At 38.7% G+C, this 17,621-nt stretch overlaps 1 protein-coding gene across 1 annotated transcript in view; it reads right to left on the reverse strand.

Annotated features, from left to right (window-relative positions):
• Positions 1-17,621, reverse strand: part of CFAP54 (cilia and flagella associated protein 54) — a 901,430-nt gene that overhangs the window by 240,637 nt on the left and 643,172 nt on the right. Inside the window, exon 53 of the mRNA XM_053719246.1 lies at positions 14,259-14,480. Coding sequence (XP_053575221.1) covers positions 14,259-14,480 — 222 coding nt within the window. The remainder of the gene's footprint in view (positions 1-14,258; positions 14,481-17,621) is intronic.

Here is a 17,621-nt window from a genome sequence, read left to right on the forward strand (position 1 = left end):
CACTCTGTTCTTACCCCAGAGTGATCGCGTTTACCTCTTAATTCTGGCAATTTAGATAGTACTTCAGTCATAACATTAGCCATGTCTTGCAAAGTGATTTGTATGGGCCGCCCTGATGTGCTTGGCGCCACAATATCACGCACCTCCTGAGCGGGAGGCGAAGGTACTGACACGTGAGGAGAGTTAGTCGGCATAACTTTCCCCTCGTTGTCTGGTGATATTTTTTTAACATATAAAGTTTGACTTTTATTCAAAGTAACATCTATACATTGAGTGCACAAATTTCTATTGGGCTCCACATTGGCCTTTAAACATAGTGAACAAACAGATTCATCTGTGTCAGACATGTTTAAACAGACTAGCAATAACACTAGCAAGCTTGGAAAAAACTTTTAAATAAATTTACAAGCTATATATAAAACGCTACTGCGCCTTTAAGAAACATAAAAATGTGACACAGTTGAATTAACAATGAACCAAATATGTTAAAACAACCAAATTTTAACAGAAAATGAATAAAGTTAGCAGAGGATTGCACCCACCAGCAAAAGGATGATTAACCCCTTAATACCCAAAACGGATAACAGTTGAAATAATAAACGTTTTTATCACAGTCAAACACACTGTCTCAGGTCTGCTGTGACTGATTACCTCCCTCAAAACTAGTTTTGGAGACCCCTGGGCTCTGTAGAGACGTCCTGGATCATGGAGGAAGAAATAGGAAGACTGTGACTAAATTTTTACTGCGCAATAAAGCGCTAAAATAGGCCCCTCCCACTCATATTACAACAGTGGGGAAGCTCAGTAAACTGTTTTTATGCAGAAAAAAACGACAGCCATGTGGTAAAAATCATGCCCATAAAGTTTTATCACCAAGTACCTCAGAAAAAACGATTAACATGCCAGTAAACGTTTTAAAATTGAAAATTATGAAGTGTTATTAATAAGCCTGCTGCTAGTCGCTTTCACTGCAGTGCAGGCTCAAATATTACTTTAATATTGACAGTATTTTCTTAGTGAAATTCCATTCCCCAGAAATACCTCAGAGTATACATACATACATATCAGCCTGATACCAGTCGCTACTACTGCATTTAAGGCTGCACTTACATTACATCGGTATTAGCAGTATTTTCTCAGTCAATTCCATTCCTTAGAAAATAATTTACTGCACATACCTCCTTGCAGGTGGGCCCTGCATGCTATCCCCTGTTCTGAAGTTACCTCACTCCTCAGAATGGCCGAGAACAGCAAGTGGATCTTAGTTCCGACCGCTAAGATCATAGAAAACTCAGGCAGATTCTTCTTCTAATGCTGCCTGAGAACAAACAACACACTCTGGTGCCGTTTAAAATAACAAACTTTTGATTGAAGAAATAAAAACTAAGTTTAACACACCACAGTCCTCTCACACGTCCTATCTTTAGTTAGGTGCAAGAGAATGACTGGATATGACGTAGAGGGGAGGAGCTATATAGCAGCTCTGCTTGGGTGATCCTCTTGCACTTCCTGTTAGGGAGGAGTTATAATCCCATAAGTAATGGATGACCCGTGGACTGACTACACTTAACAGGAGAAATTATGTTTACCTGATAATTTAATTTCCATCTGTGAGTCCACTGCTTCATTCATTATTGTGGGAAATAAGAACCTAACCACCAGGAGGAGGCAAAGACACCCCAGCCAAAGGCTTAAATACCTTCCCCACTCCCCTCATTGCCGTCATTCTGCCAAGGGAACAAGGAACAGTAGGAGAAATATCAGGGTATAAATGGTGCCAGAAGATAATATTAAATTTAGGTCCGCCCACCGGAGCAAACGGACGGGAGCAGTTGACCACCTCCCATAGATGGAAATGAAATTATCAGGTAAGCATAATTTATGTTTTCCATCTTAATGGGAGGAGAGTCCACTGCTTCATTCATTACTTGTGGTAACAAATACCCAATCTCTAGAGGACACTGAATAAAAAAAAATGGGAGGGTAAACGGACAGCCTGCAGAACCTTTCTCCCAAACACAGCTTCCGCCGAGGCAAAAATATAACATTTGTAAAACTTTGTAAAAGTATGTAAGGAGGACCAAGTAGCCGCCTTACAAATCTGCTCCACAGAGGCCTCGTTCTTAAAGGCCCAAGAAGAGGCCACAGCTCTAGTTGAGTGAGCCGTAATCCTCTGAGGAGGCTTATGACCCGCTGTCTCATAGGCCAAATGGATAACGCTCCTCATCAAAAAAACGGAAAAGGCCTTCTGCCCCCTACGCTTCCCTGAATACACCACAAATAAGGACAAAGTCTGTCTGAAATCTTACGTGGACTGAAGATAAAACTTCAAGGCTCGAACCACATCCAAGTTATGCAGAAAACTTTCCTTAGACAAAAAAAGATTAGGAAACAAGGAAGGAACTACTATCTCCCGATTGATGTTACAATCTGACACCACCTTGGGAGGAAATCCCAACCCAGTGCAAAGCACAGCCTTATCAGCGTGTAAAACCAGATAAGGGGGCTCAGATTGCAAGGCCGCTTACTCAGAGACCCTGCGAGCCGAAGCAATAGCCGAAGAAATAGAACCTTCCAGGAAAGAATCTTAAGAACCAAGTTTAAGCTCCAAGGAGGAGCCGAATTTCTAAAAGACAGGTCTGATCCTAGACAGAGCCTGAAAAAAGGACTGAATATCAGGAATCTCTGCTAGCTTCTTGTGTAACAGCACCGACAACGACAAAATCTGTCCCTTTAAGGAACTGGCGGCAAGACCCTTATCCAGTCCATCTTGGAGAAAGGCCAGAATCCTGGATACCCTAACCTTGTGACAGGGATATCCACTTTCCTTGCACCAGGATAAGTAGGTCATCCACACCTTATGATAGATGCAACGAGTGACTGGCTTCCTGGCCTGGATGAGAGTATCAATTACTCTCTCAGAAAAAACCTCTCTTAGCCAAGACTAGGCGTTCAATCCCCACGCAGTCAGCCTCAGAGAATCAAGATTTTGATGTAGAAAGGGACCCTAAACCAGCAGATCTCTGCGACAGGGTAACCTCCATGGAGGAGACGATGACATCCCCACCAGATCCGCAAACCACGTCCTCCGCAGCCACAACGGAGCAATCAGAATGGTTGAAGCTTGCTCATGTTTGATGCGTGGCAACGGTGGAAAATTGTAAATTAGGTTGAACTCCCAAGGCACCGCTAAGGCGTCTATTACCTCTGCCTGTAGGTCCCTGGATTATCTGGGTAGCTTGAAGTTGAGTCTGGACACCATGAGGTCTATTTCCTGCTTCCCCATCTGTTGCAGATCTCCACAAACACCTCGGGATGAGGAGACCATTTCCCCGGATGAAACAATTGTCTGCTTCCCAGTTGTCCACACCCGGATCGCTGAGAGCAAACAATTGTGAGTCTCTGCCCATTCCAGAATCCAAGATACTTCCCTCATGGCTAGGGAGCTTCTCACTCCCCCCTAATGGTTTATGTAAGCCACCAAGGTAATGTTGTCCGACTGGAATCTGATAAATCAAGAGACCCCAAGGGGGGGCAAGCCCTCAGAGCGTTGAATATCGCTCGAAGTTCCAGAATATATTTTGGTAGAGTCGACTCCTCTTGAGTCCACCTGCCTGTGCCCTTCTGGCACCCCAGACAGCTCCCCATCCTGATAGACTTGCGTCCGTGGTCACAATCTCCTATGATGGCCGCAAGAAGGATGTCCCCTGAGCTAGCTGTCCCGGACAGATCCACCAAGAGAGGGATTCTGTCACTCGGATGTCCAGAGCGATCAGTTGGGATGATCTGAGTGATCGCCGTTCCATTGTCTCAACATCAATAACTGGAGAGGTCTGAGATGAAACCTGGCGAATGGAATGACATCTATGCTGGATTCCATGAGCCCAATCACCTCCATACACCTTGCCACAGATGGCCTTGAGGAGGTCTGAAGGGCAAGACAGCTGGACGCAATCTTGGAACGTCTCTGATCTGTCAGGAATATCTTCATAGATATGGAATTTATTATCGTACCCAGGAACTCCACCCTGTTGCTGGGAACCAAAGAACTCTTTCCTTCGTTTATCTTCCATCCTTGGGATCGAAGGAGAAGAAGAAGATGAAGAGCCCTCGAGTGGTCCTCCGCGAGACTGTAGTTTGGAGTCTGGACCAGATTATCGTCCAGATAAGGAGCCACCGCAATACCTCTGGCTCTCGCTAACGCAAGCAGCGCCCCCAGAACCTTCGTAAAGATTATTAAGGCAGTCGCCAGAATGAATGGCAGGGCCAAAAACTGTAAGTAAGTGTTGGTCCAGAAATGCGAATCTTAGGAACCTGACATGGTCCTTGTGGATTGGCACGTAAAGGTAGGCATCCTTCAAGTCTATTGTCGTCATAAATTGCCCCTCTTGAACTAGGGCCAGGATCGATCTGATTGTCTCCATTTTGAACGATGGGACTGACAGAAACTTGTTTAGGCACTTTAGGTCCAGAATTGGGCAAAACGTGCCTTCCTTCTTTGGGACCACAAAAAAAGGTTTGAATAGTACCCTAGACACCTTTCTGCTAGTGGTACTAGAACAATTACTCCAAGAGATGAGAGATCCCTCACACACTCTAGAAATGCATCTCTCTTCTCTGGTCTCGAGGATAGGTTTGACAGGAGGAATTTGTCCCTGGGCGGATGAGTCCTGAACCCTATCCTGTAACCCTGGGAGATAACCTCCAGAACCCAAGGATCCTGTACATTTCTCATCAAAGCCTCTGCACACAGAGATAGTCTGCCCCCTACGCGATACAGCAACGGATCAGGGGTCGCCCCTTCATGCCGACTTTGTCTCGGCAGGCTTTTGCCCTGCTTGGACTTGTTCCAAGATTGAGCCGGCTTCCAAGATCCCATGAACTGCTCGGTCTTCACAGCAGGCTGCTGTGTTGAGACTTGTCGAATGAAAGGGATGAAAAGTAGAGCCCTTATGCTTATTCTTCTTATCCTGCGGAAGGAAAGCACCCTTGCCTCCCATGACCGTGGATATGATAGAGTCCAGCAGGCAAAATGTATCTAGTCTTTGATACATTTTTTCCTGACTTAATATATTTTATGTAATTTAGATTTTATGAACGACATCTTCATGTCACGTTAAGCACATCCTATTATCCTACTATATTTAAGTTATACCTTATTGTTTAGTGGCAAGTAACATTCCTAACATTACCATTTTGGAAAAAAAAATTCCAACCTATATTGATAATAATGGGACCTACGCTACCTGCACTAATTGACGTTGCTCTATATAATTGATACAGTAATAGGGTGACACTTAATTTTAATAATTTTTCTTTTTTAATTTTATATTAATAAAAGTTATGTTTTAATTTATGTCTCTCATGCTTATCCCCTATTTGATTTCCTAAGACTCTCACTCCAGTGTGCCCCAAAATACCTCCTGTCCTCCTCTCCTTTTGTATAATAATTTACTTTTTTGTATCAAGGCACTGCCTATTGTTACACAAAGGTCTGTTTCAATAGGAAATTGCTGAGAGCCTTTATCCTTGTTCCCACCCCTAACTTCCTTTAGGGGAGTTTATTCCTATTAAAATAATTAGCTACCTTTAAGGCCTTAATCTTTTCCTGTATCTCCTCAAGGGGAGTTTCCACCTCAACCATAGCTGACAGAGCGTCACACTAATAGGTAGCTGCTCCAGCCACCGCAGCGATCGCCGCTGCCGGTTGGAAAACAAACCCTGTGAGTTGGAACACCTTTCTCAGCATGGATTCTAACTTTTTAGCCATGGGCTCCTTGAACGACAAACTATCCTCGAGGGGAATAGTCGTATGCTTAGCAAGTGTGGAGATGGCTCCATTCACCTTAGGAATGGCCCACCATAGCTCAAGCTAAGAGTCCAGAATGGGGAACAGCTTTTAAAAGAGGTAGAGGTAGAAAAGGACGAGCCCAGTTTCTCCCACTCATTCTTAATAATCATAGCCATCTTCACAGGAACTGGGAAGGTCTGAGGCACCACCCTGTCCTCGTAAACCCTAACTAGCAAGATCTTCTTTCAGTAAAAAGTGCAAATGCTCTAGTGCAAATGCTCTATTTTAAACTTAAAATCTGGCTCCTCCATAGCCGGAGGTCTAGAAGACGCCGATTCCATCCCGGAGAGACCTCCCTCCGATAAGTCGGAGGCGTCCTCCTCATCGGATAATCTTTCAAAGACATCAAACGGAAGGCTATGTAGGGCATGGTAGGGCATGGAAAGCCGCAGAAACCACCTCTTGCAACTGGGCAGCCATATCTGACGGCCACGCGGCCCCTCCAGCGAGAGGATTAGTAGGACCTTGGGGAGCTACATGTGTAATCGGAGATGAATATTGGGAACGCACCTCGCGGGACGGAGAACCCTCAGAAGTGGACGGCTCAGTAGTACTAAATATCTTATTTTTTTTAGATATTACAATCTTATCAAAGCATGTGGAACACAGTTGAGCAGGCGGATCAACCTGTACCTCCACAAAATAAACACAGGTATTCGATTTAATTAAAGAGGGAGTATCCTCTAACATAGCTTGCGCCTTTAATATGGACTGAGATAGATTAAATGGCACCTTTATACACCAATGGCCGGGGCACGGAGAAAGCATTACATTTCCCGCAAATGCTGATCAGGAAAGAGGAAGTTGAAGAGGCCACATCTGGTCACATGGAGTGCCATGCAGGACTGCCCCTGCACAGTAGAGAAAACGAGCCAAAAAAAAGGCTGCACCGATCTTGACCTGACTGTTCACACATTGCTAGAGCCTCATCTCACACATGACGTAGCCTTAACACAATAAAGATATTATGCATAAATCCCCCCTGTTTAATAATCCCCTTTCCGGGGATATTAACCCTCGATTCTATACATATAAAAGGAGACACACTGTGACCCTGTCTTTTTGCGTTATCATATGTGTATAAATGAAACGATCTTACCAGAATCTACACGTGGAACAGGAACACGGCCCTTCAAGTGTGACAGGTTAGTAGCATCGCTCCTGACATGGACTTGAGTGAATAAAGGCAGGCAGCAAAACTCGTCAATGCCAATTGCCAAGGAGCTGTTAACATGAGTCGGGATGGTTTTGCAGAGACGACACTCCCTGCATCTCCGGACTCTAACTTACATCCATGCTCTCACTGAGAGGCTGAAAGAATTACTTAAAACTCCAGTCCCATTTCCAGTCCCTCCTTAAGAGACTACTCTGAATCTTCTGACAATTCTCTGCCAACCTCCTGTGACGAAAGGCAAAGAATGACTGGGGGGAGGTATTTAAGCCTTTGGCTGGGGTGTCTTTGCCTCCTCCTGGTGGCCAGCTTCTTATTTCCCACAAGTAATGAATAAAGCAGTGGACTCTCCTCCCATTAAGATGGAAAATAATGACATAATTTTACTTGAATATAAAAGTTACCTTTTAGAACAAAATGTTGAGATAGTTTAAAGTTTGTTATTATTGCCTGAGAAAACTGGTTGATGGCATACAGATTACACATTCATGTGGTAAAATACATTTACATGAGTTTCAAATGAGTTTACTGAAATATTTAAGGTGATGTTCTGTCTACTTTACATTTGTATTTTTTTTTACATTAGGAAAATATTGTAAATTGTATAAAATAACAAAATGGGCTATTTTCTCTCTGAGTAATAATTATAATTATTCTTCATTTGAAACAGAATTATGAGACAGGGACTGAGCCTGTAGGTGGCAGCACTGCATTCTATGGCTCTTAGTGATCTCAATACTATTACCATGTCTAAAGCTTCCTGGGGGGAAAAATTGAACGTATGATACTATTATGCTCCAGAGTTAGGGGTTTGGTTAATATTAATTAAATGCTTTGGATTTTTGTAGCCATTCTTATAACAATAAAACCTTTAATCAAAAGACACTATCTTTACATGACAATGCTAAAGGGATAAATCTTTTTACAAGGAACAATTAATGCATTTGTCATATAGCTGATATTCTCTGGCTTCAAACAAAATCAAAAACAGAAGCATGCCCTGTGCACCAACTATAGGCCAGATTATGAGAGGAGCAGTTTTAAACGCTCCCGCTTGAGCGACTGGTAGCACTCGTATTACAAGTTGAAAGTAATCAGTTTACGCACAAGCGCTTAAAAAGCCAAACTTAAGATATCACGTAAGCAATAACGTATTCCCACATAGAAGTCAAGGGAGCAAAAAAGTATAGAAAGAAAACTACAACCTAGGCGCACGCAAACCCGATATATATATATGTAGCACTTAAAAAAAATCGCTTTTTTTTCTTTTTATATATTTTTATCTTCCTATTTCAGCACATATCTTAGAGCTATTGAAGTTCTCAAAAGTGAGAGTACAATTGCTTCAATCAACTCATTTGAAACATCTTGCAACAGTATTATGCTATGGGAGTTTTTGTTTCTTTTTAAGGTGTTTGATAAAAAAAGAAGACATAGAGTTTAAGTGCTGCATCCTCCAATATTGTATTTGAAAGGTGCACAGTGTTGAGTATATTTATTTTATTATATCACTTTTTTTGTTTAAACTTTCTGCACTATTGTGTGTATTTAGTTTCAGTTTATTGTAAAAATATACAATATAGTCCTTTCCATTCAAACACCTTGTTATATACCATGTACCTTTTAACAATTATAAAAAGTTTTATTAATATTTATTTTTAAAAAGTTTTTATCAGATAGTGTACATATGGGTGTAACACTTTATTTAATTAATATTATTATTCATGTTGGGTTTGGTGCACCTTTTTCTCTTTACCTCAGATTCCCCACTAGCGATAACTTGGCGAGCGCAAATTTAGTTTGCATTCGAGAGAACCCGTTTACTTTCAACTGGTAATAAGTGGGCAAGTTAGTGTGGGAACGATATTAGTTATTACAACCCATAGCGCGTCACATGTAATCTGGCCCAAATTGAACATGAATGGCAAAAGATTATTAAGTACCACTGACCACGATCTGTAATTATAACATGTTTAAGTTTTCAGGAGAAAATGGAAATCTTATGAGCTTACAGACAACATTGAAGAATGAAACCTACAGTGTATCTTTTACAGGACAATATTAAAAAATCTGTGAGTTCACTGTTTGAGCACAAGTAAAACTATAACAGTGACATCTATTGAACAGTGCAGGCAGATAAATATGTAAAACTGGTCTGTTTTTTTGTACTTGAGGGCTTGAGTTGGGAAATATTGTAGTATGGTAGTCAATACATTGTGAGAAATAATTATTTTCAGATGCTGTAGTGTATTTTGATTATACTAGTGTATTTACAGGCATGATGTTTACATATTACAACTGTAAGTTATATTATTTTCTGTATTAAAATGTTTTTTTGTGATGTCAGTAAGTAGGCAGAGAAAGGCTGTTCCAGCTCTCATAGTATTTGCTAAGCATTTCCTTATTATTATATCACTATTAGTAAGCTGTCCCAAAATAAAAAAGCTTACTAAACTTATAAAAAAGTATAATAAACTAGAAGCAAAAAAATCATTAAAGGGACAGTAAAGTCAAAATGTTATTCCTCATAAAATGTTTACATAGTTGCATAACATTAAAATGTTGAAATGTACTGCCATTTTCCTGTTGTTCCTGTAATTAAACTCTGAAAATTGTAGTTTTAAATAATCTTAAAACATTTGTTTGAAAATTGGTTGCAATGCAATATTTCTAAATAAAAAATACTTCAATGTGCCTTTAAACTGAACTTAGATTTTTCACTATGAAAAATCAGCTATTGCCAGGTATCCCCATGTTAATTTAACAGTTCCATACTAAATATTGTTTTTTAGAATGCATTACTATTGATCACAGCCAGCTATAACCCATTATTGGCTCAGCAGTCATGTTCAACACTGGACCAATAGGTTAAACACATAGGTATAGGTAATCAAAAGTGCAATAAGAATTCCTCTAATGTATAATTTTCGTAATGCAGCTTTATGTTCCTTTAAGAATTATAGTGGCACTCCAGCCTGTCTGGAGGGAATGAAAAAAGCAAACTTTTACATAAAAGCTAGGCAAAATAAATCATGAGTGTATATTGCAATATTGTTTTATTTTCCTTAAGCACTTTGAGCAAGATTACAAGTTGTGCGGAAAACACTGTGCTCGTTATGCCCTTTTTGCATTTGGAGTTGCACAGCTATTATAAGTTGAAAAATAACTTATTCTGCACATGCATTAAGCCACGTAATCCAAACAGCCAAATCGCATGCACGTTCATGTATAACCCATAGAATTCAATAGAGAAGACAAATAGAAAAAAAAGACACAAATACCCTAATATGTTGGGCAAAGCCCATGACTTATTCTCCTCAAAAAGTGTACATGAAAATGCGATTATTTCATATTGCGAAAATGATTTTGTAACAGAATATGTTCTCTTTATATATAAATAAATATTTCTCTATATACAGGTATGTGATGATTTTTGGACTGATATTTATATTTATAGAGAGATATGTATATGAATATATATATGTCTATAAATCTTGAGATCTACAGTATATGCGAAACTCCTTCTGAGATATTGTTTAATGTTCATATGATTGTAATGTAAATCTTTTCATTATCTCTATAGTTAAACATTTCTCTATACATATAAATCCATTTTTCTCTAGGTATGTGTATGTATGTCAATGTAAAATCCCTGCGTTGGCTTTTTTTTTCTAACACCCGAGATCTTGTATCTTTGAGCCCTTATAACTTTTGTGTGCAATATTTTTTTTCAAATAATTTTTATTAGACAGTGTTAATATGAGTGTAAATGTACTTTCAAAGGAGAAAGAGTCAGGAGTCCCGGTGTCTTGTAAATCAAATCCAAAGGCTTTATTAGTTAAAACAAATGGCAACAACACTTGGGTTACAGTCCTCAAAAGCTGCAGCACAGGGTATTGGTCACCACTACTGACGCGTTTCGGCTTTTCCCGCCGTAGTCAGCGCATAGTTAGTGACCGCTACTCTGTGTTTTAAAAAGGCAAAGATCACCTCCTATTGGATAAAAAAAAAACACACCCATATAGCTGCTAATACATTTAAACTTAAACTTAATGGAATAAATCCTGTTCAATCTTGAACAAAGTTTAACCTAGTATATGACAGAAATAACCAAAGCAACTTATGCCTTGAAATGTTATATTGAAATTAAAATTAAAACTTTTGCAAAAATGTGTCAAACATGGATGATATATATATATATAGTGTTTCCAATGCCACTGTGAAATTTCAAATATTTGATTACTATCTATAAGGCTAACATACTTTGCGATATATCAGGAATATTTATAGAATAATTTAGTTATTATAATGATTAGACATTATTTGAGGATACATTGTAATTAAATGGACGTGCTATTGAGTAGATGGAATGGGAAAAGGAAAATAGGTTGAAGGTGTAAGATTGAAAGTATGTATATAAGTATACACAATCAATTGTTTCCTGTTCCTACACCATCAATTTGATATGTAGAATTTAGTTATAGGTTTTCTGCTTTTAATATGATTTATTTTAAGACAATTTATTTTAAGACAATCATTCCAAACCAGTATGATTAATAATACATATTGAATATATATTATACTATATATTATACTATATATATATTTTGGTTTCCAATACCGTGTATTTAATGCCTATTAGTGAAAACCAAAATAGGTTTAGAAGAATAAAATTGTCCAAAATAAATGTCAAATTGTGACGTTTCTAAGCTCAAGCACAAGCACTAACATGCTAGTCACAAGTCATTAGTGTGTATGTGTATTCCTCTCAATGTTGCTTATGGGGTAATCCCTAGTAAGTGTATTCTCATCAGTGTTACTCAGGGATAGACACTACTGGACATTATTTCCAGAAATTGATTAAGTCAAATTCACTGTTGAGTCCAGATGGCCATCTTGTACCTAACTTTAGAATCCAGTATACTTCTTCCCTTGCCAGAAGTGACGATCTATCTCCTCCCCTGATTGGGGGTAAGATGTGTTTGGCAATAGTCCATTTCAGTGTACTGGGACTTTTGTTGTGTGTTTGACAGAAGTGTGTTATTAGTGGCGTTGTGAGAGTACCCTGTATTATGTTATTGACGTGCTCCCGAATTCTTGATCTAACCTCTCGTGTTGTCATGCCTACGTATTGTAGGTTACATTCTGAGCACGTCAATACATATACCACATAAGTAGCTCTATAGTTGTAACATCTATCATGCAAGAAGTGCTCACCCGTTATAGTACTTATAAATTCATTACCGGGAGAAAGATGTTTACAGGCAATGCAATCATAGTAATGGCATCTAAAAACTCCCTTTGTGGTTAACCATGAATCATGTAGTCTGTAATTGGTGTTGCAAAGCTGTGTGGGAGCTACCTTGTTTCCAATAGTAGTGCCCCTTTTGAATGCAAACCAGCAGCCTTTCCTTGCTGTATCAACCAGGCCCTCATCTGCCATTAGTAGTGGGAAATGTTTGGAAATTATATCACAAATTTCCCCAAATTGATCACTGTATTTCGTCAGAAATGTGGTCTTCTGTACCTGCCTTTTAGTATTTATCCTGTTACCATGTATTAAAAGGGTGTCTCTATCCCTTTTGCTCACATCCTTTTTTTTGGCATTAACCATGGATTTAGGATAATCTCTGGAGACCAATCTTTCAGCAAGTTCCTCTGCTTGAGTCTCATAAGAGGATTTGGTAGAGCAATTTCTCAAGGTCCTCACAAACTGACCTTTGGCTATTGCCTTGAAAACCCTGTTAGGGTGATTGCTTTTTGCGTGTAAGATGGTATTCTTAGCTGATGGCTTTCGGAACACACTTGTTTTTATGCTTCCTTTCATTTTGTCTGGTGCCCCAACCAATGTTACATCTAAGTAGTTAATACTCTTAGTGTTATACTCAAACGTGAAACTTAAACCTATGTTATTATGGTTTAGTTCTTCTACAAACTGATTGATCTCAGTTGTATCACCCTGCCAAATTACCAAAAGATTGTCGATGAATCTTTTGTAGAAGGTAATATTTGAACTATAATGGTTTCTACCTCCATAGACGTGGGACTGCTCCCACCAACGCACATAGAGGTTGGCATAGGAGGGGGCAAACTTGGCCCCCATAGCAGTCCCACATCTCTGGAGGTAGAACACACCATCAAAGCTGAAATAATTATGAGTTAATAAATAACTCGTGACCCGTAGTATGAAACTACAATGTTCATCTTCAAGTTGGCCTGATCTTGTCAAAAAATATCTGATAGCCTTTATACCTTCTTTGTGTGGTATGGAAGAGTAGAGTGATTTTACATCTATGGTTAACCAAATATTTTTCGCATGCCAACCTTCATCCTTTAGTAGGCTAAGCAAGTGTTTAGTGTCTGTTAAGTGGCTCTGTAAACCTTCCACAAAAGGCTGGAGTATTGCATCCAGCCATTGTGAGAGCCTTTCTGTGAGTGAACCAATCCCACTAATGATGGGTCTACCTTGGATCTCTGCTCCAGGTTTGTGAATTTTGGGCAGATGATTGAAAGTGGGCCTGATGGGGAATTTGACTAGTAAATAGTTATAAGTATCATCATCAAATAACCCTATTTCTCTGCCCTCGTCCAATAGATGTTCCAATTCATATTTGAATTCATCTGTAGGATCTTTCCTCAATTGGATGTATTGTTTCTCATCCAGGAGCTGTCTTTTGGCCTCATTGATGAACTGGCTTTTGTTCATCACTACAATAGAGCCGCCCTTGTCTGCGGCTCTTATAACCAGATCTTCATTGTTTTGTAGCCCTGTCAGGGCATCTCTTTCTTTTAGTGATAAATTTTCTTTTTTCTTTTTTTGAGAACCATTCTTGGTAGCAAGTCCTGTGAGGTCAGCTTCTACTCTTTTTTTTTTTTTTTTTTTTTTAAATGTACTTTGTAATGTATTTTTGAAGTGTTTTGTAAAACTTTTATGTTGCGCAAAACTATTAACTACAGCTCTTTCATTGTTGCGTAAAAGGCGAATGCGCAATCGCTATTTTTCAAAACTTGTAATTTCTGTGCAATGGAAATTGATTGCGAAGAGACCATATCGCGCACAGAAAACTCAGAATGCGTGACTTGTAATCTTACCCTTTATGGGCAATCACAGTATGAGTTTAATGTCCCTTTAACTAAGAAAATAAATGTACATTGTGTCAGGTTGAAATCTTATATTTATTTAAGGCTGTGAAGTCCTCTATAAAAATGTGAATTTTACCTGAGCCTCATGCATACCCTACCTGATTTATGTGTCTTCAAGTCCTTGCTTGGTAGAGTTGTGTTTTCCACACTCATAGAATAGCTAGATTTCATCACTGTCTCAGGGATAGCATTAATCGTTGCAGACAGTTTTATGATGAAGTACATTTTAGCCAGCATCACCTTATTCACGAGTCTGTGGTCACAAACCGAAAGTAGGCATGCACTTGGCTTTCGGTTGAAAAGTTCCTCTAATGCCTATAATTTAAAATGTGAAGCGTTTATAAATGAATCTGTCTATAAACAAAAACAAAATATCAGCACATACCAACTTTATACACACATTTAGGAATTTCAATTATAATCATATTATAAAATGCAGGCAGTTCATTCAGCAATGTGTTTGACATTTACCTTTGTACAAAGTATCTTACTGGTTTTCTACTGTATGTCATACATTTTCATTAAGGTCACATTCCTCAAATTATTTATTCGAAATTAGAAACATCTTTGTAGTAGGTTTAGTAAAAACATACCATGGTATACAGGTGAAACTCGAAAAATTAGAATATCGTACAAAAGTTCATTTATTTCACTAATGCAACTTAAAAGGTGAAACTAATATATGAGATAGACTCATTCAATGCAAAGCAAGATAGTTCAAGCCGTTATTTGTCATAAATGTGATGATTATGGCTTACAGCTCATGAAAACCCCAAATCCACAATCTCAGAAAATTAGAATATTACATGCAATCAATAAAACAAGGATTGTACATAGAACAATATTGGACCTCTGAAAAGTATAAGCATGCATACTGTATGTACTCAGTACTTGGTTTGGGTCCTTGGTTTCCAAATGAGATGCAAAATTTGCACTCATCAGAAAAGAGGACTTTGGACCACTGAGCAACAGACCAGGTCTGTTTTTCTTTAGCCCAGGTAAGACGCTTCTGACTTTGTTTGTTTTTCAGGAGTGGCTTGACAAGAGGAATATGACTTTTGACGCCCATGTCCAGGATCTGTCTGTGTCTGGTGGCTCTTGATGCACTGACTCCAGCTTCAGTCCACTCCTTGTGAAAGTCCCCAACACTTTTGAATGGCCTTTTCCTGACAATCCTCTCCAGGTTGCGGTCATCCCTGCTGCTTGTGCACCTTTTTCTTCCACACTTTTCCCTTCCACATAACTTTCTATTAATGTGCTTTGATACAGCGCTTTGGGAACATCCAACTTCTTTTGCAATTACCTTTAAAGGCTTTCCCTCTTTATGGAGGGTGTCAATGTCGGTTTTCTGCACAACTGTCAGGTCAGCAGTCTTTCACATGATTGTGATTCCTACTGAACCAGACTGAGAGACCATTTAAAGGCTCAGGAACCCTTTGCAGGTGTTATGGCTTAATTAGCTGATTAGAGTGGGACACTTTGAGCCTAGAATATTGCACCTTTTTACAATATTCTAATTTTCTGAGATTGTAGATTTAATGTTTTCATGAGCTGTAAGCCATAATCATCACAATTATGACAAATCACGGCTTGAACTATCTTGCTTTGCATGTAATGAGTCTATCTCATATATTAGTTTCACCTTTTAAGTTGCATTAGTGAAATAAATGAACTTTTGCACAATATTCTAATTTTTTCGAGTTTCACCTGTATATATACTGATAATTGTGAATTCTTTCAATACATAGACAGCCCATTATTCTTATGCAGTTGTGAAACTAGCTTTAAGACAAGACTGTAGCTGATGTAGTTATTAAGATTGTTAGTCCATTTAATCTTAAAGTGTCATTTTTTTCTAAAAGCAAGCTTTTACTAACGTATAAATTGTGTGTATGTGTGTCATGACCACTTTAACTTCTTCTCCCATAGACTTCAATATAGAGTGCTGTTAAAAAAAAAAAGCCTAACACATCACTCGCACACTAATCCCACACGCATTAAACCAACTGCGCTAAAGCCAAAAGGTAGCTATGAATATTTAACATTACAATGTTCTTCACATAGAAGAAAATGTTCTTTTTATTTTTAAATATTTATTTCCATACGATTATTTATTGCAAAATATATATCTAAACTTCTTTATCTAATGAATACATACAGGTACTCTAACAAGAGTATTGCATTGAGCAATGATACTTTTTTATTGAGCTAACTATACATTTATAAGATGACAAGCTTTCAGAAGAGTGTCTTCCTTTTTCAAATCTGAAACAATACTGACCAAGTTGATGGAATTTACAGATTATATCTTAAAACACAGGCTAAAAAAGACAAAGTGTTACAGAGGTCTGAATGCAGGGGGGGGAGGGGGTGTCGTAAAAATCATGATGGGGGTTTAGGAGACAGGCAGATAGTCTATATATCAACATAGAATCAATATGAATAAAGATGGGAAATGAGTTATACAGGGGAATATGATATAGTCAAAATAGGAGAAAGGAAAGAAAGAAAAAAAGGGGAATAATAGTAATGACAAAAGTGTGGACATAGGCTTACCTGCATACCTATGCATAGAGAGTGTGGAATATACAATGTAATTGACTATGCATAGGTACGCAGATAAGCCTATGTCCACACTTTTGTCATTATTATTATTATTCCCCTTATATGAGTGTAATAGTTTATTCAAATGTATTTATGTTGCGTTTGATGAACACTTTTTTTTAACCCTTACACTTTATGTATAAGAGGTAGGTTTGTTAAATGTCGGACGGACATTGCTTGTGCAATGCTGCCCCCTGCACATTCGCGGCCAATCGACCGCTAGCAGGGGTGTCAATTATCCCGATCATATCTGATCAGGATGATTGCTGTCCGCCACCTCAGAGCTGGCGGATGAGTTAAGGGGCAGCGATCTTACAACCGCTGCTTCTTAACTTTTGTTTCCTGCGAGCCTAAAGGCTCACGTGGAAACAGCTGCATTTGCAACTAAATAAATCGTCACCCTAAGTTTTTAGTCTCGCTAATCTGGTGAGGCCAAATTTTGCTTGCTTTCAACTAGTAATATGCATGCTAGTTAGCACAGTCGTGATATTGCTTATTACAACACATGCTAACAATAGCGCGCCACTTGTAATCTAGCCCCCAATTTTTTAAATATTGCCCTTTCATATGCATGCCAGAAATGTTGTGAGCTGTATGTTCCTTTGCTAGTTATGTTGCATAATATATTTTTTATTTCTGGGAAAATCAGTGCAACTTTATGCTTGTAACAAAAATCTATAATATGTCTTATTTAACAATACAAATCGCTGTCAGTATGTAAATGCATGTCAGTTATAAAATGACAGTTTATGTTAATCACCCATTAGACTGCATTCTCAGATTTGTTAAACATGTCAAACAAACGATATACACAATCAGATTACTGAGGTTTAACCTGCTCAGATCGTATAA

This window comes from Bombina bombina, chromosome 6, assembly GCF_027579735.1.
Source record: "Bombina bombina isolate aBomBom1 chromosome 6, aBomBom1.pri, whole genome shotgun sequence".
Classification (NCBI taxonomy): domain Eukaryota; kingdom Metazoa; phylum Chordata; class Amphibia; order Anura; family Bombinatoridae; genus Bombina; species Bombina bombina.